Below are 27,120 nucleotides of genomic sequence, written 5' to 3' on the forward strand. Positions count from 1 at the left end.
CTCGATTTGAAACTTCCAAGACCCTCTGCTTGCCAACTGTATTTATTTCTTCATATACTTCATCCATCTCACTGAGCAAAGATTTACCAAGGGCTTTCTGAACGTTAGACCCTACGCTAGGCGTGAGCCCATGGTGAACAAAACAGCCTCCAGCCTCATGGAACCTATGGACTGTTACAGGCCAGATGACAATGACAGAGCACAGAGTGACAGGGGCTGGGAACACACAGAAATCTTCATCATCACCTCCATCATTGACCTACTTGGCTAATGACTACTTAGCATTTACCATATACAGGGTATCATTCTGAACACCTTACATGAATTATCTCACTTAGTGTTGAGTAACCCTACATGGGATTTGATGCTTTTGAACTGTGGTGCTGGAGAAGACTCTTGAGAGCCCCTTGGACTGCAAGGAGATCAAACCAGTCAATCCTAAAGGAAACCAGTCCTGAATATTCATTGGAAGGACTGATGCTGAAGCTGAAGCTGAAGCTGAAGCTCCAATATTTTGGTGGCCTGATGTGATGAGCCAACTCATTGGAAAAGACTCTGATGCTGGGACAGATTGGGGGCAGGAGGAGAAGGGGGCTACAGAGGATGAGATGGTTAGATAGCATCACTGACTCAGTGGACATGAATTCGAGAAACTCTAGGAGATAGTGGAGGACAGAGGAGCCTGGCATGCTATAGTGCTTGGGGTTGCAAAGAGTTGGACATGGCTTAGCGACTGAACAACAACATTACATGGTGGTTATTATACCCATTTTACAGGTAAGGAACTTGAAGCTCAGCTTAACCTCTGGTAAAGACCTGTCCAAGGAAAAATGGGCGGCAGAGGATGAGATGGTTAGATATCATCCCCGACTCAGTGGACATGAATCTGAGCAAACTCTGGAAGATAGTGGAGGACAGAGAAGCCTGGCGTGCTGCAGTCCATGCGGTTGCAAAGAGTCACAACTTACTGACTGAACAACAACAATTGTTTTTATATGACTTGAGTGGTAAGAGCCCATTACTAACAAAAGCACTATTAGTAAGCAAAAAAGCACCCACATGGCTGGCCCGTTAACTTTGGCTTCAGGGGCACATAGCAAACTCACACAGAAGCCTTCTTGGAGGCCCTCTCTCTGCTGGAGGTGAGGAGAAAGTCCTTGGCAGGGAGTACTGAGACTGACAGCACCTTCTGATACCAGTTTCCAGTGGCAGCTCCAGTTTAGCTCTTTAATGCCCTTGAGCAAATGAGGGACCAAGGTCAAGGAATCAGTGTTTTTGCCACTTGATTTGCAAGTCCTGCATGAGGCAACCAGTTCCTCCCTTTGGGATTAGGGGAGTCACCCCACCAATGGTCTTAGCCTCTGCCAACACTGACACAGGTAACTGCACACAGGTAACTCTTGCTCTCCAAACTCAAGAGCCAAATAGATTCAGATAAAATTTTTGTTAGACTCTATGCCATCTGTAAGGAGATCAAACCAGTCCATCCTAAAGGAAACCAGTCCTGAATATTCATTGGAAGGATTGATGCTGAAGCTGAAACTCCAATATTTTGGCCACCTGATGTGAAGAACTGACTCAATGGAAAAGACCCTGATGCTGGGAAAGATTGAAGGCAGGAGGAGATGGGGACAACAGAGGATGAGATGGTTGGATGACATCACTGACTTGATGGACATGAATTTGAGCAAGCTCCAGGAGTTGGTGATGGACAGGGAAGTCTGGCATGCTGTAGTCCACAGGGTGGCGAAGAGTCGGACACAACTGAGTGACTGAACTAACTGAACTGATGCCATCTGAAATTTTGCTATTCAATAACCCAAATGGAGGAAAGGAACGGAGGAGTATAAAGTGGGATTTTACTGGCTGAACTTCCTGTCTGAATTCACCCTACATGGATAAGGAGCTGGATAGATTTGGGGGAGGGATAGTTGCTGTTGTTACTATCATGGGGTGGTGGTGAGGGCTACAATAACGGGTCTGGCAAGGCATCTGCCCTGTGCGGGCATTATTTGTTCCAGAGGATAACCACATGCTAGATGAACCCACAGTACCCTTTCATAATGCAGCAACAATGGCAGAAAAAACAGCTGTAAATTTGCCCAGTGACCATCTCCTCTGGTTCACAGAGTTTCCCTGGATACAGAAGTACTACAATAATCAGATTAAATCACTGTTTTCCTTTCTGCTGGCCTGTGCTAAGGGAGGGCATCTGACTCCAACACAGTTGGTCCCTCGACTCAGGTCCTCCTCCTGGACACTGTGCATCTGTGACCCTGGGACAGTAACACGGGAAGACCTTTATCCTGCATGGTGAGCCTGTCCTTTACATGCAGCATATTGCTCTCATATGATTAATTAAAAGGACAACTATCTTTCTAAAAAAGCAGAAGGAACTTGTAATGAATTTAAAGTGAGAGAAAAATCCTCATTTAAAGCAATATGTTTTTTCCCACAATCCCAACCCAAGCATTCAGAAAAGTGCAAAAACATGCATTATTGAAAAGATTTTTAAGCAAGCAACTTTTTAATTCATTGAGATGAACAGACAGGCAGGCACGCATCTCGTTCACCAGTAACCCTGGCGCCTGGGTCTCTGCCTCACATCAGGGGTGGGAAGTTCTGTGGCTTGTTGGGGGTGGGGGGGCAGACGGAGGAGTGAGGAGGAAGGTTTAGAGGGCATGCTGAGAGGACACTGGACTGTTAGTTCCAAGATCAGTGTATGATTTGGAAAACCAAAAGCAACCTGAAGAGAATGTTTAGGTGACAAATAGAGGCAGAGAGGGAGGCCAGCCTCACGTTTCACTGCCATCATTGTACAGAGATGAGTGATTCGCAGGCTTCGTGACTTCCATGGCTAAGGGACCTGTCCTTTGCCCTCCTCAGGTGGGTGAGGGTCACCTGTTCTGCAGAGCCAGGAGGAAGGTGCAGCCTCACCACGAACCACTCAACTGAGCATGGCAGCTGCCAGCCCTGGGATTGCTGGCATCGCCCTCAGCCAGCTGCAGACAGTGGCAAACACCAGCGCAGCCTGGGCATGTCAGCTGCATGAGAAAACATGACTTAGGAGACTGCACACTGCCCCCTCCAAAACAAAAAAAACCCTTGTAAATATGAATACAACTCACTTCTCCAGGGAAAAGTCTCCCAAATCCCATCCTTTAATAAAGTGGCTGAATCTGTGCCAGTCTCCCTACAGAGCCTGCCCTGCCTGGAACCCAAGGATCCTGGCAAAACAGAGACTAGAAAATGCAACTTTAAAGTCTCAACCTTTGCCAGCCAGTCAGCTTCAGTTTTGAAAATCAAATCCAAAATGTTGTTGCTGAAATGTCTGAGATATTACTTTTTGCGTTTTAGTGAGATGTCTTTAATGCCCATTGATTTCTGGGTAATCAGTTGTACCTGTGTGTCTCATTTCAATTTTCTATTTAATATCCATTGAATCATAAATCCATTCCCAGAGCAAGGGGAGTTTAGAGTTCCTATGACTTTGAAAGACCACTGATCCCGTGTGCTCTGAGTGACTGTGTGTTGGGCCTTGAAAGCAGGGTTAACTCATTTTGTGGCTTCCTTAATGGCTGTGAGTTTACGTTTTATTGCATGTCTATTGTTTGGGTTGGGCTGTGATGAATGGTTTGGCTGCCCAGTTCAAAACAAGTCCAAGGCGACAGCAGAATCTAATTTGTTTTAAAAATGATGATTATAAGGCTTTTCAAATAATAATCCAAGAACAAGGGAAACAGACAGCGCACTGCTCTACATGGGACATACGGCTGGAAGCGAAGTGAGGACGTCCCTCCTTTTCCACAGGCAGGTCCTATTCATAACGACCTTCACTTAGGGAGGCCAGGGCGGCCTCTCTTTCATCAGGGGCAACAGGGATGCTGCCATTTCCTTGAAAGGGGAGCCAATAGCCCCTGCTTGGTCCCAGACCAGTTCCCAGGAAGGAAGTGGGCTCATAGATCAGAGGCTTCTGTGACAACTGGTACCTGGACGGTACCCAAGCAGTGTCATTTTCTGCCTAGTGATGCCATTGTGGGACACTCGTGTGTGGCTCTGGTGTATCCCCAGAAGTCCAGCCTTGGCCCCCAGATTTGAAAAAGCAGTGATCTTTTTCTTTACAGCTCCTTCTGTAGATGGGGGGAGGTGGGTGCTGAGTGCACAAAGCATGCTGGGAATATCTCAGAACTGGCCCTGGAACGCGTGCTGCTGTTTCTCTGATGAGGAGGGAAGCTCCACCTTCTCACCCTGTCGTTGGCCTGACATCTACTTCTTTCTTGTTCACGTCCCCTGGGATTAGCATCATCAAGGGGGCTCTGTTCAAAGAAGGCGGATGAAGAGGAGATTCTGGGAGGTGGTGAGGACAGGTGGGGAGGGAGGGTCTTGTCCAGTGTGTGCAGGTCAGTGCCTCACAATGGGCTCTCCGGAGGGAAAAAGAGCCCCCTTCCCCTTGTGTAGCATTTGTGTTGTGTATGTAGACTTCTGTGTTGTAAATAGTCCTACTAGGGCTGATTTAAAGCTCCCAACTATGTAACTGTTTGCCTTTCAAAAGTCCTGAAAATATAACAATCATCGCACGAGCTAGGTCTCCAGAGTTGCCGATACCACCACCCATTCTAAAATTTAGAGATTCATTTCATGGAATAAGCTCCTCAATCCACAAAGCAAACACCTCCCAGGCAGATTGAATCTACCAGCCACTCACACCTTATTATGAACCACCAGATGTACAGTTTAAACTGTGGGCAGGAAGGAGGAGGCTGGGGAGCAACACAGTCATCATGTATCAAGCAGAGCCTGGGAACTGGGGGTTCAACTTTGGGCCTTGGTAACAGGGACGCCGTGGACTGGAAAGGTGCATCCTGCAACAAGCTCATGGACACCTCCCACAGGGAAGAATCACGCTCGTTTCTCTCCTCTCAGGTCACATGAGTACCTCTCCTACCTGCCACACGAGACTTTCTTGCCAACAAATCATGAGGATGCCTCCTCAGGCCTGGTGAATGTCTGAAGTAACAACAGCACAGAGATGCTGATATGAAGCAGGAATACGTTCCAGGAAAACACACCTCCAGATAGAGAATGGGACCCAGGATGCCAGGACCTGTGGCTCAGAGTTCTCAGGGACCCTGGGTGTCTCACCCCTGCTTCCTCAATTGCAGGGCCCACAGGAGCTGAGAGCTTGCAGGTCATGTTCAAAGGCGCCTCATACAGGGTACACACATTACCTGCTTTTAACAGAGCCTGCTCCACATGCTGTCTGACAAAAAGGAGCTTCACTTCTTTGGGGCCAAGAATGTCCCCTCTTGTCTCAAGTTAGGGTCCCACACTGCCTTCCATCTCCTAGTGAACTTGTCTGGAGTTGTCTGGAGTTTCTTGCATCTTGTATCTCTTGGAAGTCCTGTCCCAGCTCTAGCTATGGTTGACATGAGGTCATCTCTTGGAAGAGCACCTCATGGAGAAGACCTAGGTCCCTCAGACACTGTACCTGCTCACCATATGCACCAGTGACCCCACAGAGTCCATTCTGAGCACCTCCTCCATTTTCAGGCAGAGCATCCCCATTTCTCTTCTTCTCCAGGGACTCTACCACCTCTCATCAACCTGGACCCTCATTCTCCATTATCCTGCATTGTGACCACTCCTTTGTCTACCTGGCCAAGCCTCCAGCACCCTCCTGCAGGATTTGCCCCCAGGCAGGGTTCTCTGATGGGGCTGGGCCACCTCCTTGGGAGAACCCTAACATCTGCTCTGTCCACGTGCAGTCCCAGAATCCTCCAGCCACGTGAGGCAGTGCCTTCTCAATCATGTTTAAAACACAGTCCTGGGTTCCTCAAATGATATCAACAGCGAGAAGAACCTTCATCCAAAAGGAACCGAGCGAGTACCCCGTCCCCCACCTCTGCCCTCCCCTTACTCTTTCCTTAAATCTCAGGCTTGTTGCAAAACAAATTCAACTACTTTCACCTATAAAAGAAGCCAACCTTGGAAAACAACCAAAGATAGACTCCAGACCCTGACACCATTTTGGTGTGGAAATGTCTTTTTGCTGACTGTGAGCCCCGACGGGGGCCTGACTTACGGAAGGCTGTGTAGAACTCATGAAGGGTCAGGAGGCCGTCTTTGTTGTAGTCATCAAATCGGAGAAGGTCACCTGGCGAGCAACCCAGGAAGTCCTCCTCCAGGTCTTGTTCCTTCAGCGCATGCTGTGGGTGAGAAAGGGAGAAGGCTGGAGTCAGGAGTGAGTTCAGAGCTGTGGGGATCTGCTCAGGCCAAGTGGGGCTGCGGTCACTGTCTGGGCAGATGTGTCTGTGTGTGTGCGTGTGGACTCCAGCGACAGCTCCATAGGCCGTGGGGAGCATCCAAATATCTTTGGTGTTGTCTTGTCTGACCTTCTCCTTTTATAGATGAGAAAACTGAGGCTCAGAGAGGAAAGGGACTTTCTCAAGGTCTCACACGGTGATTGGGCCTGAGTCAGTATTGGCTTTCAGGTCTGTCTTCTCCCTGCCAGGGCAAACAGACCCCAGATGATCTGAGGTGAGAAGGATCTACGTGGTCATCTGGTTTACCCCTTTGTGTTATAGCTGGGGAAACAGGGAAGAGATAGGGGCCTGATCAAATAAGCCCAATTAACAGTGGCCATACTCAATGGCTCCCAACTGTGTAGAGCTGGAAGGTCACTGCTCCATCAGTGTACCCCTCCCCGCCCCCTCCAACCCCCACCAATCTCAAATCAGCACATCCTAGCCACAGTACTACTCCTGGGGAGAGGAAGCTGCTGTTCTATTGACCTAGGCCTGAGCCCCTGCTCTGCCTGCTTCATCCTGCCAGGAACACAAATCACTACCCTTGGGATTCTGTTGAGGGGACCATGGGTGGGCCCTTGTGAACTCCTCTCTGGATGTGGTCTGGGCTGCAAGGTGGGGGCCTCCCTAGTAGGACCATTTGCGTGTGGGTCTGGAATTAGAGTCTTGCAAAGGAAATGCTCAGAAGGAAATCTCAGAAGAAAGAAAATGATTTTATTTTGGGGGGGAAAAGGGGAGCAGAGGCATTTTCTCTTTATTTAACAGTCTGAGCTGGGCCTGGCATATTAAAGGCAATTTAATGTGGTAATGTTAAAAAAATGACCCTTCACCCAGCAAATAAGAGTGTTCGATAAAAGGGAGATCAACCATAACGCCCGAAATCAATCTTCCAAAGATGGAAATTTCCCTTTGTCTATTTCTGCACTGGAAATTGATTAACTTTTCATAGGACCTACAAGTTTCCCCAACGCCTCTGATTCAGTGTCAAGGAAAGGCCCATTTTAGCTAGGCCCTGCTTGGCAGATTTATGAAATGGACTTTAAACACATTAAAGAGGAAATCATAGTCCAATTACCATGCTTGTTAATGGCTACAGGTGCCTCAGGGCATGTCTCTGCCAGGTTAGAGCCGTGCACCCAGGAAGGTTCTGTTTACCTGGCAGCTACCTGGATCCACGTGGGCCTTGGGCACCAAGATCCCACAGCTGCCTCTGTCTGGGGCGAGACAGAGATGCCTGCCCTCTGGGCTCCCCACATAGTCTGTACTGTGGGGAATTGAACTGCTAGATGTCTCTTCTCTCAGGTAACCATGACCAGCAGGACCTGGGCTCTCTCCGGAGCAGCGTGGGTCATCAGTGGGTCTCCAGTCCTGGACCATGGGGTCTTAGCCATAACTGGGGGCTGAGGGTTGATAAAGTAGTGACATGAAGGCTGGTGTGTGTCTGGGAGGCTTCCTGGAGTATGGGCCATGGATGGACTTGCCTGTGATGCCAGGTATGAGTGAGCAGAGCCGGGTCTGCAAGTGCCTTAGGATCTGTGGTTCCCCACCCACTCCCTGGAAGCCAGCTCTGAACTGGCCAGACTTGAGAAGGGGGCCCTGCATGGGGAAGTGTCTGGATAACTGCTCTACTCAGAGTTTTTGGGTGCTTGCTGTCCCCACAGATCTCAAGAGGATCAGGTGGAGCCAGTGGTGGGAGCTGTCCTCCCAGGGAGCCCCGTGTAGTGTGAGGAAAGCTGGTCCATGCACACCTGGCACCCTGGTTACATCTCAGTTCACCAAATCCTAGGCAATGCGTGCTCCGCAGGCAAACCATTTGATTTCTTGGAGCCTCGGCTTCCTCATCTAAAAATACCTAGTAAGTGGGGATAACAGCAGCATCTACCACACAGCAAAAGGTGGCTGAAAGGTCTGAGGAGGAAATAACAACAATAGAGGTGATGGTGACAAAGGGATGCTAATGGCTGTCACCTACTGAGAATGTGCCACATGCTTGGAACTAGACTGAGAACTTCACACCTCTTAGCTCATCTAGTCCTCCTGATGACCCTGTGATAGTCACAGACAAGAAAAGAGGCACAGAGCCAGGCAGCTGTCTGCCTAGACCCCCTAGGTCCCCATAAATGCTGGAGTTGGGCCTGAATTCAGGCAGTTTGACTGTGAAGTCTGTGTTCGTAGCTACTCTATTGAAGAGTGAGGGACGTGCCTGTGTAGGGCACATTGCAGGTAAAGGGCCTCGCTTAGTGCCAAGCCCCTAGTGGGTGCTCTAAATGCCATGGCCTTCCCTAGCCTGGTCCTTCCTGGTGACCTGGTCACAGTTTTGATGAGGTCACTGTTGTACCCTGTGAAAGATCTTTTTAAAGTAGTATCAAAGGTGGGGAACTATCCTGGTATCTGTCCTCGGGGGGCGGGACACTCTGGTCTCAGGGGCAGAGCTGCCTCGGGGCAGCTGATCTCGTCCTCTCTCCATGTCTTTGCATCTGGTGTGGCTCTGGGACCCCAGGCCCTCAGACCCAAACCAGCAGAGCAGGAGCAGGAATGCAGACCCCTGGGCCCATCCAGCCCACCTTTCTGCCACTGGCACCCAACAGGCCTGTCCTGCAGCTGGTGTGCCTGCTGCCCCGGCTTGTTCCTTCCTTGTTTCTTTTTGCTGCAGATGCTTGTGGCCCTTGTACCACCTGGTAGCTGGGCAAAGGGCCACGTGTGCCATGTTTGGGAGGGAGGCAAACCACGGGCCCCGTCTGAGTGTTTTCTCAAGGGGGAGAGCAGTGCTCGGGGGCTGGCCACAGGGCTGCCTGCAAGCCACAGGCTGGAGTGTGGGCTGCTGCTACCCAGGCACCACCACTGGTGAGGTCCGAGGGGGAGAGGACGTGGGGACAGCATGTTACAGCTCCCAAAGCTCTTGGTGGAAACCAAACCTGCTTTCTTTGAACCTTCCTGCTGAGGATGATAAAGGACTCAGGAAGAAAAGACTTGTTTCCTAATGAAAGCCTCAGAGCTCAGCCTGTGTACAGTGTGTGTTTCACCAGCTAGCTCAGAGCTTGTCAGTAAATATGGCTGAAGGTGGCTGGTGGGAAAGAGATACCAACATCATTTTGTTTGTCAGATATTTCCAAGTGTTCAACACAAGCTCTCTGACTCCTGGGAGATGCTTTCTCTTGTAGGAGCAAGGCTCCCTTGGTGTCCCATTTCAGAGATAGCGACAAATGACTCTTCCCACACGGGTCTGCTGGTTCTCTTTCTGCACACCCTGAATGGAAAATTGGATCCCCCCATAATGTGATTTCACCCAGTGCTGTACCCACCTGGGCCAGCTCAGAGCTGCCGAGGTGGCCGTCTCCATCTGCGTCGAAGTCCTTGAACAGAGATTCCACCAGGAGGCGCTTCTGGGAGGCAGGGTCTTGTCTGCTGTCCCCTTCGTGGAGTGGCTGCAGGCGGCTCTGCAGTGCCAGAAGGACCTTCTTCAGGCGGGCGTAGTCGGCCATGGTGCACGGGTCACCTGGAAGAGAAGATGGGGTTACTCCAGTCAGACTCCTCCCCCGGTCTTGAGAAGACCTCCCTCCACCCCACCACCCATCAGCAGTTACTAGGCATCTGCTAGATGTAGTGCAAGGTGCAGCCTGAGTCCATGAGACCTATCCGTCCGACTGTCCACCAGTCCATGCCACAGATATTTACCGAGCACCGGATACAAGCAACACACGACGTAAATGCTGGAAGGGGCCTGTTTGTTCACCCTGCACATGTTGATTGAGCACCTTCTACAGCCAGACACACAGTGATGGTCAGACAGAATGGGAGTCTTCATTTGGGGGACTTTGCAGTGCAGCCCCACAGCAGCTTTAGGAAAGCTGGCCCCGATTCCACTTTACAATGGCTCATCTTTGCCTTAATCCTACCTTAAAGGCTCCTTTGGAATCCGTGGCCTCATAGATCAGGGAATTGCAGTTAACAGGACTAATAAGCCTTGCTTAAGATAATTAGAAACACTCCCAGAGCTGGATTACTTCAAGAAGAACATGTGTACACAAGCCCACAACCAAGAAACAAAAAGGCAGATTTTACAAAAGTAAGCCCGAAGCACACAGCCCATTGCTCTCAGGTCTTTCATCACAGCCGTGCTTGCTCCATAGCATCAGAACCACACAGCATTTTGGCAAATGAGGCCTGTGATACACTGTGACATGATGTAGTTTATCTTTGCTGGTAACGGGCCACAGAGATGTTCCCCACCCACAGGGCTGTGAGCAGAGCAGGGGAGCACTCCCTGCTGCCCCACTTCCCCTCCTCCTGGAATGAGGATGAAGGATGTACCCCACCTCCTGGCTTTGCTGAGTCCTGGAGCACGGGTGTGGGGTCCTCCTCATCCATTCCACGTTCAAGCCAGAGTGCTGCTAGCAAGGAAGTGTCTGAGATCTAGGTCTTTTCGCCTTAATTTCAAGGCCAGCTTAGGGCAGGCTGTAACAGCTCAGGGCTGGAGTCAATACAAGCAGTGCTGGAGAGCCCTGGCTCTGTGGTCTGCTGGGTTTGAGTCCTGGTTCTGCGGCAGCCTGAATGTGTACCTTGCACAACGTGCGTCAGTGATTTCATCTGTGAAGTGGGGGAGAGCAAAGCCTCCTACATAGGGCTCTTAGGAGGGTTAAATAAGACATGCGCATAATAAAAGGCATGACACTGGCCTAGCACTGAGTAAGGACTCATAAAATGATAGCTACTCTCCCCTTTGTCATTATTGGAACCATAGTTGCTGAAGAGCAACAAACAGGGAGCTGCTTGGTGGGGACAGAGCTGCTGGGAAGTCTGTCTGTTTCTCTTCCTTCTTCACTGGACAAGCCTGGATGGTCCCACCACTTTCTCTTGTGCTTATTTGTGTTTCTAGATTTTCTTTCTTCCAATTTGGGGTCAATTGATTCTTGTCAGAAACAGATGTCTGTTACCATTTCATCCTGCATGTTTATTTAGAAAAAAATCAATTGCTGTGTTCAATATAATCAAATCTATTTGCTCTCTAGGAGTTTCCATGCTCTGACAAGAATAGCTCTCCCACCCCTCTCTGGACTGGTAGCATAGCATATCCATTCCTGGGAGCTCGTAGGGCCTCCAGCTGGTAAAACTGATTCTCAAGTCTGCACAGTGAAAATCACGGCCATGTCCCACAACCACACACTCCTGCTCAGGGTCTGGGTTCCTCGGCTTTCTGAGCTGGACAAAGGCCAGTCTGGGGAAAGAAGAGGAAGAGGTTTGCCCAGATCTTGCTGTCCAGCCCCCCAGAGGATAATACCAGTCCCGGCAAATGGACAGAAGCTGGATGCAGTGTATGAGGGCAGAGAGACGCTTTGGTGGAGGTGGCGGTGGAAATGCGTGGGAGATCTGCAGGGGCCTGGACTGGAAGGCCTGTCAGGCTTTCCAGGGGACAGGCATTTGTGCCCCAACACTGGAAAGCTGGTGTTCACAGCAGATGGATGTGGGGTTGATAGGAGGCTTGATTCAGAAATGCTAGCATACCATTAGGCTCCCCCCGCCCCTCCAAAAGAAAAGAATATACCCGAAGGTTGGACCGGGCTGGGCCAGGTCAGATGGGCAGAGCTGTCTCATCCTCCCAATCTTGGTGGCGCACAGATCTCTGAGCTGCCTGCTACCCCAGGCCAGGGGTCCTCATGCAGCTAGACAGCACCTCCCACTCTGGCAGCCAAGAAAACCAGCTACACGGGTCCTGTTGGGTGGGCTGCTGCAACCTCCCCTGGCTCACTTCTCCCATCACACCCCTACAGTTCACTGTGAGTTCACGGAAGCTTCTCCACCCTGGCAATGCCCAGCCCATGCCTGCTGGTCAGGAAGGTATTTACATGCCTAGAAATAAACTCGGCAGAAGAGGTAGGTGCCTCAGTGTCCAGGGCCAGCTCCCTGAATCCCCGGTCTGGCCTCCTGCTAGGCTCATGCCAACCATGCCTTTTACATCTTTTTACCAGCATTTACTCACAAACTCTGTGCTCTATGTTGGGTGGTACTTTGAGTATACAATGGAGCTTTCTGTCTTGGGCATCGAGGGTGCCCATGGAAGGAGAGCTAACGAGACCAAGGTAAAGGAAGTCTCGCTATGGATGAGCCCCACAAGATGAGGGATCTGTGGGTATAGGAGGCCAGGGGAAGGGATTGCTGGGTCCCGGGGGTCGCAGGTACAGGAGCCAGCAGCACAGTGTGTCTGGAGCCCCAAGGAGGCGGGTATGGCTGGGCTGGGGTAGGGTAGGGAGCAGGGCTTGGATGAAGCTAGAGGGAAGCATGGAGCTGGGGAAGGGTGCCAGGCCCATCAGATCGCACTTTGCCAAACTTCCTCTGTCCTTTCCTTTACTGAGGCCCTCACTGTGCATGGAGGTCCTAAGACAAACCCCTGTTCCTAGGCCCTGTTTCTAGAAGGTGATCTGAAATCCTTCTTTATCCCAGGAGCAGTTGTGCTTTACATGCGTCTCAACCTGGAATAAATAAATGATTGCCTCAAGGTTCCCGGGCTCCTCTAATATCTGTGTAGCTCTGCGGGGGCATGAGCCTCAGAGGAAGGGCATCTGATGGTGGCATTTCTGCACCCGTGGAGACGGTCACTTCAGATCCCACAATTCAACCTTTTTCAAGACTTTCGAGGCTTCATCTCCAGCAAGGACTGCCCTCTCAAAAGCCTTCCCTTTTGGTCTCTAAGATGCATAGCTTCTGAGAGAGGCATGTAAAAGTGCTAGTTTACCAAGTCCCAGGCTTACTTTTTCATTCACAACCTCCTGATCACACGGTGGGGTCAGATGTAACGGCTCCCCGAGGCGGGGTGTGGGCACCTGTGAGTCCTTGTAGACCTGGCCTTCAGCCAAAGGGTCTCGCTCTGCTGCCAGTTTGAAACCTCAGTCTTATTATAAAAGAAACACATGCATCAAAACAACAACAAAGCACTTGGAAAGTGCAGATAAATATAAAGAAAGAAAGTAAATTACCCATGATCCCTTTTCCAGAGGCTGGCCAGGCCGGGGGTGAAGCCTAGCCCTTGGCACAGGCGACCCTGAGCCAGGAGCCAAGCTAGCAGAGCCCTGGCTGGCCTCATGTGATGCATGGGTCCTGAGGCCTGGCCTATAGCCTCTGCTTTCAGATCTCCCTCTCCCTTTAATCAATATAGGCAAGAGCTTCAATACCCAAAGTTTGGGTGCTTCTCATTATTATGCAGGTCATTTCTGCCCACCCATCTGGCAAGCCGACTGGGGACTTGAAGAGGTTGGGGTGTGGAGGGAGATACAATCTCAGTAGCACCGGCCACATGAATGTGCTACATGGGGGTGGTGTTTACTGCTCCCCTCAATGTTCTTTACCCATATCTCTGCCCAGCTTACTCTTCATTGCATCTTGGCCACAGCTGAAACATCGCCTGATCTAAACTAGCACTTTGGCTTCAAAATTCTCTGTGCTCTGCATGTTTGGGGTGGGCCTGTTCCCAGGGAGGGACCTGCCCCTTCGGAGGGAAAGTCCCTGGAGGGGAGTACAGGAGAGGCTTGGGGACCACAGCATTCCTCCCCGGTGCCCACGCGGGGGCTGACCACAATGATGGAGAGAGTGGGCTGACTACAGAACCTGGATGGGGTGTTGTCAGCGTGGTCCACATCCTGCGGTGGGACCAGCCTGGACAGTCACACACATGGTGGGACAGTGTTAAGTGCTTGTGAACGTGGTTGAGTCCTGTGGCTCCAGGGCAGATCAAGAAGTCAGGGCGACTGGGCCACCCTGTAACAACCTTTCCTGGGGCCCTCAGGTAGAGACAGGCTTCACTATAGGCTGCGACACCTGACACCAACTCCACTGATGACAGTCACTGCAAGGCTGGACGGAGCACTGGACGAGGAGTCAGGAGAGCAAAGGAGATCAAAAGCTCTGCCTTTGAGTGGCTGTGAGACCCCAGGAAAGGCAGCTACTCCTGCCTTTCTTGCCCCCATTTCCTACCTTAGAACGGGGACAATAAACACCTTACAGGGTCCTGATGTAAAGGGAAACATAACAGACTTCGCAGTGTCTGAGTGATCGCCAGGCCCGAGGGCCTCTCTGCATGAAATGCCCTACATGAGCCACAGGGTCTGGTGCATTTATCTCTGTCCCCTTCAATGATGCCCAGTGCCTAGCACAGGTGGCCACTAAATCGGTGGACTTCCTCCCGCCTACCCATCCCCATGAACGTTTCTCTCTGAGGCCTCTTGGGGAGGGAGGTTCATGTCCTGGCCAGTCTGGCAGTGATGAGAGTCCCCAACAGGCCCTTGGAAGGACCCAGCCATCCTCTGCTGGCCGGGGTGTCCCTCATGCAGCAGCGCAGGCCCCGCTGGGCCAGGCCCCGGCACTGGCCTCGGGCTTCCTGCTGGCATGTGTGTGCGGGGGCTCCTCCTGCTCACAGACTGGGCCTGTTTTGGCGGATAAAATATTGATCAGCCTGCTGAGGAGCCCAGAGTGTGATTCTATTTTCATGTCAGAACTTGGTAATGAACTACATTTATCAAGCCCGTTCTCCACGAGAAAGGTCAGCCACGGATCTGGCTAAGTTGTTATGACACCTCATTAATCTAGTTCCCTCAATAATTGTCCCTCTTTGAAGATTCTAATGTTCTCCCATTCCAGCCACACTCCCTCCACTCCAAGGGAGATTACTACAGCAGGAGCACAGGCACATCCACATTTAATTTTTTGAGCAAAGAGAGATAGGACGCAGGTAGCAGCCTCTGGAATTGAATGTCTATCAAAGGCATGCCTTCTCCTGCAGAACAAAGGGAAGCAAGGGAGACACTGTGAATATTCCATCAGCCACGTGCGCCCCTGCTAGGTCAGCCTCAAAGGGACGGTCTTCGCTGTGGCAGGCAAAGCTTCTGGGCCCAGATGTGGGAGGGGCTGGTGGCTCCAGAGTTGGGGAAAGGGGTGTAGCACAGCATGGGCAAGGAGGGACGGCCAGCCAGGTAGCAGGGAGCTCAGATTCTAACAGAGAGGGAGACAGGCCATGTAGTCAACGCCCTGGACAGGCCCAGGGCCTGGATACTGGGGGGACATGGAGGCAGGAGAGAGGGTGGGCTGGAAACCTGGCATTAGGAATAGAAGTGGCAGGGAGACTGGAGAGGGACCACCTCTGCTTGCCTCCCTCGCCAAGCCACCCCCATCTAAAGATCCCTGTGCACTGCCCCATTCTTGTCTGTCGCGGTCCTTTCCCCAGCCTTCACTCTGTTATTCATACACTGAATAACAGGCTGCCCCATTACATGGGAGCCCCTTGAAGCTGGGGCCCTGCCTTGTTGCAGAAGTGATGCCAGCACCTGGCCCACGCACCTGCAGCAGAAGGTGCTCATTAAATGTCTGCTGACTGGACGGAAGTGTAATCTTGGTGGATAGTGGCTACAGCCCTGTCCAGAGGAGGGGGACAATCCCAGCCACCCTGAGGCATAGTGACTGAGGTCTGGAACTCTGGAGGGGCTGGGGGGCCATGCCATCCATCATATCAGCTCCTGGCTGCAGGGAGTGTGACACATGAGTGTGTGAGGCAGCCCCAGTGTGTGGTTTGTATCATACTCACTGCCAGGGGCATGGACCTTACCTCACTAGTGGGGGCACCCCAAAACCTGCAGCAGTAGCTCCAAAGAGTCCAGCACAACAAGCCTGGGAGTCATGGTGGCAAGGAGGTGGGGGGCCACAGAAGGGCTGTGGCCCTGCCGGACACGGGGTCACATAGGAGTGTCTCCTTCGAGCCCCTCTAGGGAACTCACAGCTCTTCGGGACCTGCCACTGGACGAGAGGAGGATGAGAGGGTCTGTCCTCTGGTTCTGCCATTGCTGGTCAGGACAGCCCTGGACAGCCCTGGGAAAAGGCCAGGCAAGGAGCTTCTGCTTGGAACAGTGCCCAGGTGGGGAGGCCTGAGGGTGAATTCGGTCATGGCACAGCTTCAGGAAAGGTTCGGTGCCACGCAAGGGTTCTGATCAGTAACTGAACACAAAGCTGACCCTGGGGACCCTCCGAGCTCCAGGAGAACTTTATATGTGGGCAGAACTGGGGGGAGTCGGGGCTAGGGGGATCCTGAGGCCCCTATGAAGACAGCCCCCCATGGTCTCCAGGGTGCTGGCCCTTCCCTTACTGAGGCAGCCTTGCACTTCAAGAGTCCCTGGCAAACCCCTAAATTTATGGGAGAGGGGACTTCAGGACAGAGGTTACTAGATATCATGAAGAACTCTTCTGCCATTAGCAGGAGTCATCTCACTTGGGGATGGGTGTGAGCTAAAGAGCGGGGGGATGGGAAGGAAGAATGTGCCCGGTGGGGGCTGGTGGGTCATGCTCTGAGATGCCACCCCCTGGGGGAGGGCAGCTCCCTTCCTGAGCAGCACAGAGGCTGTCCCTTCAGAAGCCACACAGCAGCCTGCCATGCCCTCAAGCCACAACCTCTGGACTCCAGTCTTTCCTGACCAGGCCAGGGGGCCCAGCCCCTGGGCTCAGATTCAGATCCCTCACCTGGGAGGACCCTCAGGGGTGTGCCCACAGCCTCTTGGCCGCTGCTGGGTTTGCCCACAGGCAGGCTCTGCCCCAACCCCCACCCAAGCATCTGCCTCTCTGATTCCCACACTGTCCCCAGCTGGCCTGAGAAGTAACGTCACTGCTGAAGACAAAGCTGCCGTCTTCACCACCAAAGCAAAAACTCAGCTTAATCGTCTGGCACCAACATCACAGCTCAACATGCTTGTGTTACATGGGCCTCAGTTGCAATGTGGCATTCTGAGGTCTATTTTGAAACTGCTAAGCTGTGCAAAGAGCAAGAAGCATTTTCCTCCCCCGTCTAATTTATGAGCCACCATAACTTTACTGGAGTTTAGCTTAAGAGGAACAGATGTTTAATTTGATGTAAATTCATGAACATTAACAATCTTTCTGCTGCCATTTCTGGGAAAATTCAATTAACAATAAATACCAAAACCAACAGGTTTATCTTTAGGATACGTTTTTTGCTAATACGTGATATAGTTTTACTGATGGTGTTGACAAAGCCACAAAATTCTGACAATTTCTAGAGATTGCTAAGCACACATGATATGGTCCCCTCACAACCCCCAAACAGGTGTCCTCAAAGTCATGCCACCTGCTGATCCTCTGCGGGCTGTCCCTTGGGACCTATGACTTCTGAGCAGATGAGTCACTGCCACCATACTCAGGTCCTCTGGGGAAGTGTTTACACCGTGGCCTGAGCTGCAGTTCCTGACTACTCCCACTACCTGCCAGAAAGCAGCCTGCAAATTTGCTTCCCTTTCCTGGAAGGCCCTTTCTTCAAATCTGGCTTTACTGCCCAGGTCCAGCTCTAAGGAGGTGCTCTGTCCATTTTGTTGGTCATAGCAAACACACTCTTCCAAAAACAAAAGAGATGACTCTACACATGGACATCACCAGATGGTCAATATCAAAATCAAATTGGTTATATTCTGTGCAGCCGAAGTTGGAGAAGCTCTATATAGTCAGCAAAAACAAGACCTGGAGCTGACTGTGGCTCAGACCATTAGCTCCTTATTGCAAAATTCAGGCTTAAATTGAAGAAAGTGAGGAAAACAACTAGACAATTCAGGTATGACCTAAATCAAATCCCTTATGATTATACGGTACAGGTGACAAATAGATTAAAGGGATTAGATGTGGGAGACAGAGTGCCCAAAGAACTATGGATGGAGGTTTGTAACACTGTAAAGGAGGCAGTGACCAAAGCCATCCCCACAAAAAAGAAATGCAAGAAGGCAAAGTGGTTGCCTGAGAAGGTCTTACAAATAGCTGAGAAAAAAAAGAGAAGCAAAATGCAAAGGAGAAAGGCAAAGATATACCAAACTGAATGCAGAGTTTCAGAGAATAGCAAGGAGAGATAAGAAAGTCTTCTGAAGTGAACAATGCAAAGAAACAGAGGAAAACAACAGAATGGGAAAGACTAGAGATCTCTTTATGAAAATCAGAGATACCAAGGGAACATTTCATGCAAAGATGGGCATAATAAAGGACAGAAATGGCAAGGACCTAACAGAAGCAGAAGAGATTAAGAACAGCTGGCAAGAATACACAGAACTACACACAAAAGGTCTTAATGATCTGGATAACCACGATGGTGGTCACTCACCTAGAGCCCAGACATTCTGGAGTGTGAGGTCAAGTGGGTGTTAGGAAGCATTACTACGAACAAAGCTAGTGGAGGTGATAGAATTCCAGCTTAACTGTTTCAAATCCTAAAAGATGATGCTGTGAAAATGCTGCACTCAATACGCCAGCAAATTTGGAAAACTCAGCAATGGCCACAGGACTGGAAAAGGTCAGTTTTCATTCCAATCCTAAAGAAGGGCAATGTCAAAGAATGCTCAAACTACCATACAACTGTGGTCGTTTCACATACTAGCAAGGTAATCCTCAAAATCCTTCAAGCTAGGTTTCAACAGTACATGAAGCTAGAACTTCCAGATGTACAAACTGGATTTAGAAAAGGCAAAGGTATCAGAAATCAAGTGGCCAAGATCCATTTGATCATAGAAAAAGCAAAGGAATTCCAGAAAAACATCTACTTTTGCTTCATTGACTGTGCTAAAGCCACTGACTGTGTGGATCAAAACAAACATGTGGAAAATTCTTACAGAGATGAAAGACCAGACCACCTTACCTGCCTCCTGAGAAACCTGTATGCAGGTCAAGAAGCAACAGTTAGAACCAGACATGGGACAAGAGACTGGTTCTAAATTGGGAAAAGAGTACGTCAAGGCTGTATATTGTCACTCTGCTTATTTAACTTATATACAGAGTACATCATGCCAAATGCCAGGCTGGATGAATGACAAGCTGGAATCAAGACTGACAGGAGAAATATCAACAGTCTCAGATATGCAGATGATACCACTCTAATGGCAAAAAGTGAAGAGGAACTAAAGAGCCTCTTGATGAAGGTGAAAGAGGAGAGTGAAAAAGCTGGTTTAAAACTCAGCATCCAAAAAATGAAGATCATGGCATCCAGTCTCATCACTTCATGGCAAATAGATGGGGAAAAAGTATAAATAATGGCTGATTTTATTTTCTTTGGCTCTAAAATCACTGTGGATGGTGACTGCAGCCATGAAATTAAAAGACACTTGCTCCTAGGAAGAAAAGCTATGACCAACCTAGGCAGTATATTAAAAAGCAGAGATACCACTATGCTACAAAGGTCCATATAGTCAAGGCTATGGATTTTCCAATAGTGAGAGTTGGATGTGAGAGTTGGACCATAAAGAAGGCTGAGCACTGAAGAATTGATGCTTTTGAACTGTGGTGCTGGAAAAGACTCTTGAGAGTCCCTCGGACAGTAAGGAGATTAACCAGTTAATCCTAAAGGAAATCAACCCAGAATATTCATTGGAAGGACTGATGCTGAAGCTCCTATACTTTGGCCACTTGATGCAAAGAGTGGACTCACTGGAAAAGGCCTTGATATTGGGAAAGATTGAGGGCAGGAGGAGAAGAGGGCAACAGATGATGAGATGATTGGATGGCATCATTGACAAGCTACACATGCTCATCTTGTCTTCGTCTCTGCCTGTCTCCTCCATAAATTATGTTCCAAAGCCTTTGCATCTCTTGCATGAGTGTCTTCAGTGTCTTAGAGAACTGGCCATGGGGACCCACACTGGATGTCATCATGGGCTATGAGGGCTTGGCAAGTTCCTGCCTGCCTTTGATGCACGGTGTTCAGCCTGTCTCCTGCCCTGCCTTCACTCAGCCTATCTCCCCTCTTCACTCACTAATCCTAACTCCAGAACCAACAGCAGGCCCACCACACTCATTAGCAGCCCCTCATTGTTCCAGACTCCAAAGAGGGCCTAGCATTAGGCTGGGTCACTGTCTTTGCTCAGCATTCTCTGTTCTCTTCCATGGACTGTGCTATTTATCATCCTGGCTTCTGAATTGAATATACAGTATCCACTTTAGGACCACAAATAGGATCTGCATATCTAGGGCTCCACATGGCCTTTGCCTTGCCTAGCCCAATACACATGCCACGCAGACCACACACCTCCTTCCCCAGGTGCCTGCACCAGAGCTGATCAAGGCTGGTCAGACGCTGGGTGGAAGTAACCTGAATGTGTGGACAAAACCTCATCTCAAGTTTTGCCCCAGCATCAGGTAATTTAAATTAACAAAAGCACCCAGAGCTTTGCTAGATAAATGGTACATTTGCTCATGAATGCCTGGTTCAATTGATGTTGCTATACAATCTGCTGTTTGACATTTACAATCCTCTCTTCTATTCCTATTAGAGAAAGCAAAATTGGTTGGATTCCTAGGAGAGGGATCCACATACACTTTTTATGGTTGACTGGCACATCTATCAGGTGGCCCCTGAGTGAAAGAGTAATGTTTGAAAACTTGAATAAATGCTAAAGCCCTCCTGGGATTAAGAACTTTAGCTTTTACTCTTGTGTTTGTGGGAAACCCACATGACTAGGTTCCCTACCAAGTTACTCACGCTTTCTAGGAGGAGGACCCTGGCTCCTTCCAGACTCTGCTCCCCTGATGCCTTGCCCAGGAGCTCTGTCCCCTGCCTGCTCCCCACCTGCCCTTACCTGCACCATGAGGAGAAGCAGCAGTGCTAGACCAGGGGATGGCAGATGGGGAAGCTGGAGGGGACGAGAGAAGAAAAAGTGGGCACCACCCCGTCTGCTGTGATTCCCGAGAATTGCTGGGAGGCTTCATCCTCCAAACGCCTAAGCCAAGGCAAGTGTCCTGCTACTGAGGCTGCCAAAATTTAGTTCCTTGGGGTCAGATGTCCAAAAAATGTCACTGCTTTGAGCCACTGTGATCTTCAAGTGGCCACTGAGCTGAGGGGAACCTTACCCAGAGACGCAGCAGGGTGTGAGGCCGCTGTGGACTGAGTGAATGGTGGGGACAAGGTCTCCTGGCCCTAGAGCCAGGCTTACATCCAGGTAAAGGGATCACTTTGCTCTGTGAGGACTCACAGCACAGGACAAGCACTCTGTAAATGACCTCAAGAAGGGCGGTGCTATTCCCAGCAGGTGTTCTGAAATTCCATGGGGGGTGTTCTTGGTTCTCACAGTGATTGGCGGGGGCCCTGGTGGCACTTAATGGCTGGGACCAGGAACCTTAGGGACCCTGCTCTTTGTAGCACTATCCTGTCCAACAAACATTTCAAATTGCACCGGGGACAGTCACTTTGGTTAGCTGTTTGGAGGATGAAGCCTCCCAGCAATTCTCAGGAACAAAATCGATGGAATCATAGCCCTCGGGGGTGGTGGCCACTCTCTAAGAGTGAAAGATCCACTTACCACTCTCGGGTTACTAGGACCTACCGAGGTGTTACACACAAAATACTTCCCCTTCCGGCCTTGAAAAGGATTTTCCAAGAATGCACTTATGCTTGTATATTGTAAATTTGGTTTACATCTTTAAAAAATTAAAAAAAATAAAATTTTAAAAAATTTTGACTGTGTCTTGTGGCTTTCAGAATCTTAGTTCCCTGACCAGAGATTGAACCCGTGCCCTTGGCAGTGAAAGCATGGAGTCCTAACCACTGGACCCACCAGGAATTCCCTTGTTTACAACTTTATCGAGAATTGTCCACTATTTTAGAGAATCATCCTTCCACACTCAAGGACACCTGAGTACTCAAACTGCCAACCTAACATGCCCATCATGGGCTCTATCTGCAGCCTTTGTGTTCACAAGATCTGCATGCTGGGGCTGACATCTTACCACTGTGAGGTGGGTTGTGTAGCTGCATCCAAACAGTTACTTAAAATGCATGCTTTATGCCTAGGACTTTTCTTTATATCCCAGTTTTGGTTAAGACACATATTCATTCAAGATTATACAGGGATGTTACAGAATAGTTGCTATGGAAAGATAACTTTGAATCTGGAAGGATTAAAGACAAGTCATCTATGGAAACAACTAAAATATGTTTTTCCTCAGCTTATTTTTATCATGGTAAAATACACATAATATAAAACTTAACCATTTTAACCATTTTAAAGTATACAGCTCAGTGATATTCAGAATATGGTACAACTACCACCACCATCCATCCCCATAACTCTTTCCATGTGTAGAATTTTAACTTTGTCCCCATTGAACAAGAGTCACCCATTCCCTCTTCCCTCAGCCGCTGCAAACACCATTCTTTCTATCTCTGTGACTTCCACTCCTTTGGGCTGTGCTTAGTTGCTTAGTTGTGTCTGATTCTTTGCGACCCTTTGGACTGTAGCCTGCCAGGTTCCTCTGTCCATGGGGATTCTCGAGGCAAGAATACTGGAGTGGGTTGCCATGCCCTCCTCCAGGGGATCTTCCCAACCCAGGGATCAAACCCAGGTCTCCCACATTGTAGGTGGATTCTTTACCATCTCAGTCCCATTCCTCTACATATCTCAAATAAATAGAACACATGCTACAACATGGGTGAACTTTGAGAACAGTATACAAAGTAGAACAAGCCAGTCACAAAAAGACAACTACTGTATGATTCTATTTATTTGAGATATGTAAAGGAGTGGATAAATAAATAGAATCATACACTAGTTGTCTTTTTGTGACTGGCTTCTTCTACTTCGCATACTGTTCTCAAGGTTCATCCATGTAGTAGCATGTGTCAGAATTTCCTTTCTTTTTAAGGCTGAATAACATTTCATTGTATATATATATACCACATTTTTCTCTTCCATTCATTGGTTGATGGACACTGAATTGCCTCCTGTTTTTAGTTATTGTGCATAATGCTGCTGTGAACATGGGTATGTAAATGTCCCTTCAAGACCCTGCTTTCAATTTTTCAGGATGAATACTCAGAAGTGGAATTGGACACAATTCCAGAAGTAGAATTGGAATCCATATGGTAGTTCCATTTTAAATTTTTTGAGAAACGGCGATACTATTTTCCACAGCTGCATTTGACATTCTCATCAACAGCTCCCAAGGGTTCTAATTTCTCCACATCCTTGCCAACATTTAGTATTTTCTGTTTTACTGTGAGTAGCTGTCCTGATGGCTGTAAGGTGGTGGCCTTACGTCTTCTGACACTCCTTGGTGCTGGGATTTTAAAGGACAGTGGGAAAGGTATAGGAGTGCGCCTCCGTGTGTGCGCAGCCGCAGGGCTGTGCCGTGTACACTTGCACGTGTGTGCAAGCCTAGCCTGCAAAGGCCAAGCACAGGGAGGCCGAGAGGGCAGAGCCACCCTTTGGGCTGTGGAGCTGCCTACTTCTAGGGCGGCAGCCAGCCGCAGCGCCCAAGGACAGGGCTTCGTGCCTGCCCTGCTGGTGACAAGAGGCCCTATGTGGGCAGTGCCAGGGCACAGGGCAGGACCCACCTCCCTCTCCCTCTCTCCAGAACAGGGTTCTTCCCTGCCTCTGTCCTTCTGGGACGCCTACTGGGTGGGGCCCGTGCACTCTGCGCCTGCAGGTGAAGAGACTGGGATGGGAAGATTCTGAACCCGTGTCTCACACGCCGTCACGGCCCGAGGTGTGTCGCTCTCCTCTGTGTTGTCTGGGGTGTGTGCTCAGATGCAGTAATCCTCAGCTTCAGAGCATGCCAGAGAGCCACTGACTTTTAAAGACAACAAGCAGAGATGTTCCTTCTTTGGCGTGAGGGGTGTGTGGACTGCAAATCTCTGCCATTGAACTAGGGTCTCCAGGAAAGAACTGCCCAAATGTAAACGAGGTCCACCTTTCTACCAGCAGAAGCTTAGCTGGGCTCGTGGGACGTTTACTTTAGAAAGAAAGGTATTAGAGGAAAACTGCCTGAGAACGTGCTCACAAGGCAAGGTCTGCCCTAAGCCGGGGATTCATCCTGTATGTGGCCTTGGCAGGACATGGCATTTTGGAGAGAATTAACTGAACAGAGGCTTTTAGACCTGACGTGACTTGGAGAAGTTCCCTGAGGTTTGAAGATTTACCTGAACCTCTCTGACTTGTATGATTGACAGTAAATCCCAGGTCAAAACAAAGGAAAACAAAACTCCACAACAACTCCGAGAGAGAACAACAGCCTTTCGGGGAGAGCTTTGGAGCCTTTCCGGTGCTTGAGCCACTGGAGGAGAGACAGCAGGCTCTCCTTTCTGCATCTGCTCTGCTGTTCAGGGATTACCCACCCCGGAAACCTATCAAAATGCAGGCGGCCCACAGAGAGAGCCCCAGAAACTGTTGTCTCCGTGAAAGTCAGCTCCAGGCGGGACGTGTCTGAGCTGATGGGCGGGCCACAGTGGTCCTGGCTCGGTGTCCAGAGCCTGGCGATGAGGGTTTGGGGGCCAACAGCAAAGGTGGGGAGCAGTGGGACTGAAGAGGCATCCAGGGTTCAGCTCCTCTGTGGCTCAGAAAGCCCCTCCCTTCCAGCAAATCAAGTTATTCCAGACACAGCTCGGCCGCATCACTGCTCTGCCTGCTCCCCAAACACTGTGGTGGGATTTGTGGATGCGCTGACTCTCATTTGGTTCACACGCTGGGAAATCACTGGGCCTGCTCCTTGCCCTGCTTATTTATAAGTTCTCACATCCCGAGAATGGCCTTCTCATTGCCTTATCTGTCATGAAAACGGATGCAGGTGTTTTAAGAGGGCTCAACACCCACAGGAGATGGGAGTGACAGGGACACTCCAGGATTCTCCTGAGGGCAAGGTATACAGCCCGGGGCACCCCTGGGGGCGGGCAGAGCGGGGCCAGTGCCCCACAGCTTGACACTGTTCTTCACACCTGAGGATGTGACCAGACGTCCTGTGTGAGTCCCTGCAGACAAGGTGCAGCCTGCATGTGTCACATGACTGGCATGCTGTGCCTCAACCTCAGGGGAGGCTTACCTGCCTTCTTTTGAGTTGGGCTTTGAAAAAGGTGGGTAAAACATTCACAAAGAACTTTCCATGGAGAAGGGCAAATCTGAGAAACCACCTGGTGAGGCTCTACACCTGCCACTTAATGATGCTAATGGCCCCTAATAAACACGGGAGCCGTCAATTAAATAAGCCAATCCCGCTCTCGCCTTGGTGTGAGTTTTTCCCGCTAATGGTGCTGTTTGATGAGTATGGTATCCTGTTGAGATTTTCAAGAGCGTGGGGTGAAATGCTCTTTCACTTCCTTTGTAGGCCCTCAGCCTGTCACCCAGGGCACAGAGGACACTGGATAAAAAGTCCCCATGTAGGCAGACAGATGCACACACACACACACAGCTGGTGATTCAGGGGTGCAGCCCAGTGACTGATCCTGCGCCAGTGGCTCAGCCCCAGCCTCGTCCCCCATCCCTGTTGGTCTTTTAAAGACCCCTACATAGCCTGTCCAGCATAAATAATAGGCCACAGGCCCTAAGAGCATGGGGTAAAGGCTTTAGCATGATGTAGTCCAGACTCTTCATTGTACCGACACAGACACTGAGGCCAGGAACAGTCAGGGTCTGTCTTGGGTCCTAGGGTGTGGATGATGGAGCCAGGTTATCACCTGCCTGGTGTTGTGTGCCCATACCCTTGGGAGTCTTTCCTGACCCAGCTCCACCTCCCTTCTCTTATTCCCAGCCTTCTTGCAAAGAAACTACACAAGATGTAAATAAACTTGTGGGGAAGGATGAAGGAGACTGTGGTGGGGGAGAGAATGGGATTTTCTGTAGCATGAGGGGGAGGTGGAAACCCTGGCCAGATGTGAGGCCTCTTCCTGGGCAAATCTTATTATCACTAACGCACTGGCAGGTCTGGTCTTTCACGGCCAGCAGCCTTGGCTCAGAGCTGCTCTTAGCAAGCTTGAGGGCCGAGTGGACTGGACTCGGCCTGACCTGAGAGGGGTCTTCAATGCCCTGTGTCTGACCTCTGGGGCATTCGAAGACCCAGGCCCCACCCAAGTCCCAGGGTATCACCAACAGCAGGAAGAACCAACAGGAGATGTCTATTTTCTACTCCACTAGCATTTTTTACTGTTTCTGTTCAAAAGTCTCTTCTCCTCTGGGTGTAGAGCCTAGAAAGGGCCCAAGTTAGAAGCTGATGTTGTAATCTATACTATTAAATCCCTAGGTAGTTGCTTTGTGTTCTAAGTGATAGGGACAGAGTAAAGGGACAAAGCAGGTGATTAGATAATCTCACTAAGGGATCGTAAGCAAAGAAAAAAGCATGGGAGACCCTGTAAGTTAGTGATCATTCAAGAAAGCCAGTTTGCTTAACCACAAAAACAAGCAGCCTTGCTTCGCAACAAAACCTGCAGCAGGAGCACGAGACATGCCCCCAAACAATCAAACAGTGGTGGCATGAGACCCATATCCTGCCCAGTAAGGTAAGTCAGTTAATAATTCCTAGGACACGCTCCTCTATACATACTAAAAACAAAAATACAGGAAAAACTGACATTATATTGAAGCCTGAGATGATTTACTGAATTTTAGTCCATGTTAACACCTTTTATTTCATTCCATCACACCATGACAATCCTGGTTTGACCATGTAGGGACAAGAAAACTCCCCTGCCTGATGTGGAGGAGGAGCTGATGATGGAAGCTTGACCTCTACTCAAGGATGAGGAAGAAGGTGGTCTTCTCCCCCTCCCCTTTCCTCCTTGGATTATAAAACTGCAGCTCACTAAGTTCTTGGGGCAGCACCTCTCGTGTGCCGGCTTATAAACCTCACAAGTGGCCCATCTATTACTTTGCCTCTCGCTTAAATCTTTCTGGGCTGAGACATAAAGCACTGGAGTCCCTCAGAGCTCTCCTGCCGAGACACATTTCTGTGGTTTCATAAGCGCAGTGACACATCACAGTCGGCCTGTGTCTACCACATTCACTGGATCACTTTCTTCCACGCTCACACACAGTTC

The 27,120-nt window shown here is 49.9% G+C and overlaps 1 protein-coding gene across 12 annotated transcripts in view; it reads right to left on the reverse strand.

The window, feature by feature from the left end:
• Nucleotides 1-27,120, reverse strand: part of FSTL4 (follistatin like 4) — a 695,167-nt gene that overhangs the window by 118,977 nt on the left and 549,070 nt on the right. For all 12 annotated transcript variants that reach the window (XM_081502830.1, XM_081502827.1, XM_081502826.1 and 9 more), the window contains 2 exons: nucleotides 9,608-9,801; nucleotides 6,083-6,206 (listed from right to left, as the gene is read on the reverse strand). In XM_081502830.1, the coding sequence (XP_081358956.1) occupies nucleotides 6,083-6,206; nucleotides 9,608-9,801 (318 nt within the window). The remainder of the gene's footprint in view (nucleotides 1-6,082; nucleotides 6,207-9,607; nucleotides 9,802-27,120) is intronic.

The sequence above is a fragment of the Giraffa tippelskirchi genome, chromosome 6 (assembly GCF_054371585.1).
Source record: "Giraffa tippelskirchi isolate mGirTip1 chromosome 6, T2T-mGirTip1v1.2.pri, whole genome shotgun sequence".
Taxonomy (NCBI): Eukaryota; Metazoa; Chordata; class Mammalia; order Artiodactyla; family Giraffidae; genus Giraffa; species Giraffa tippelskirchi.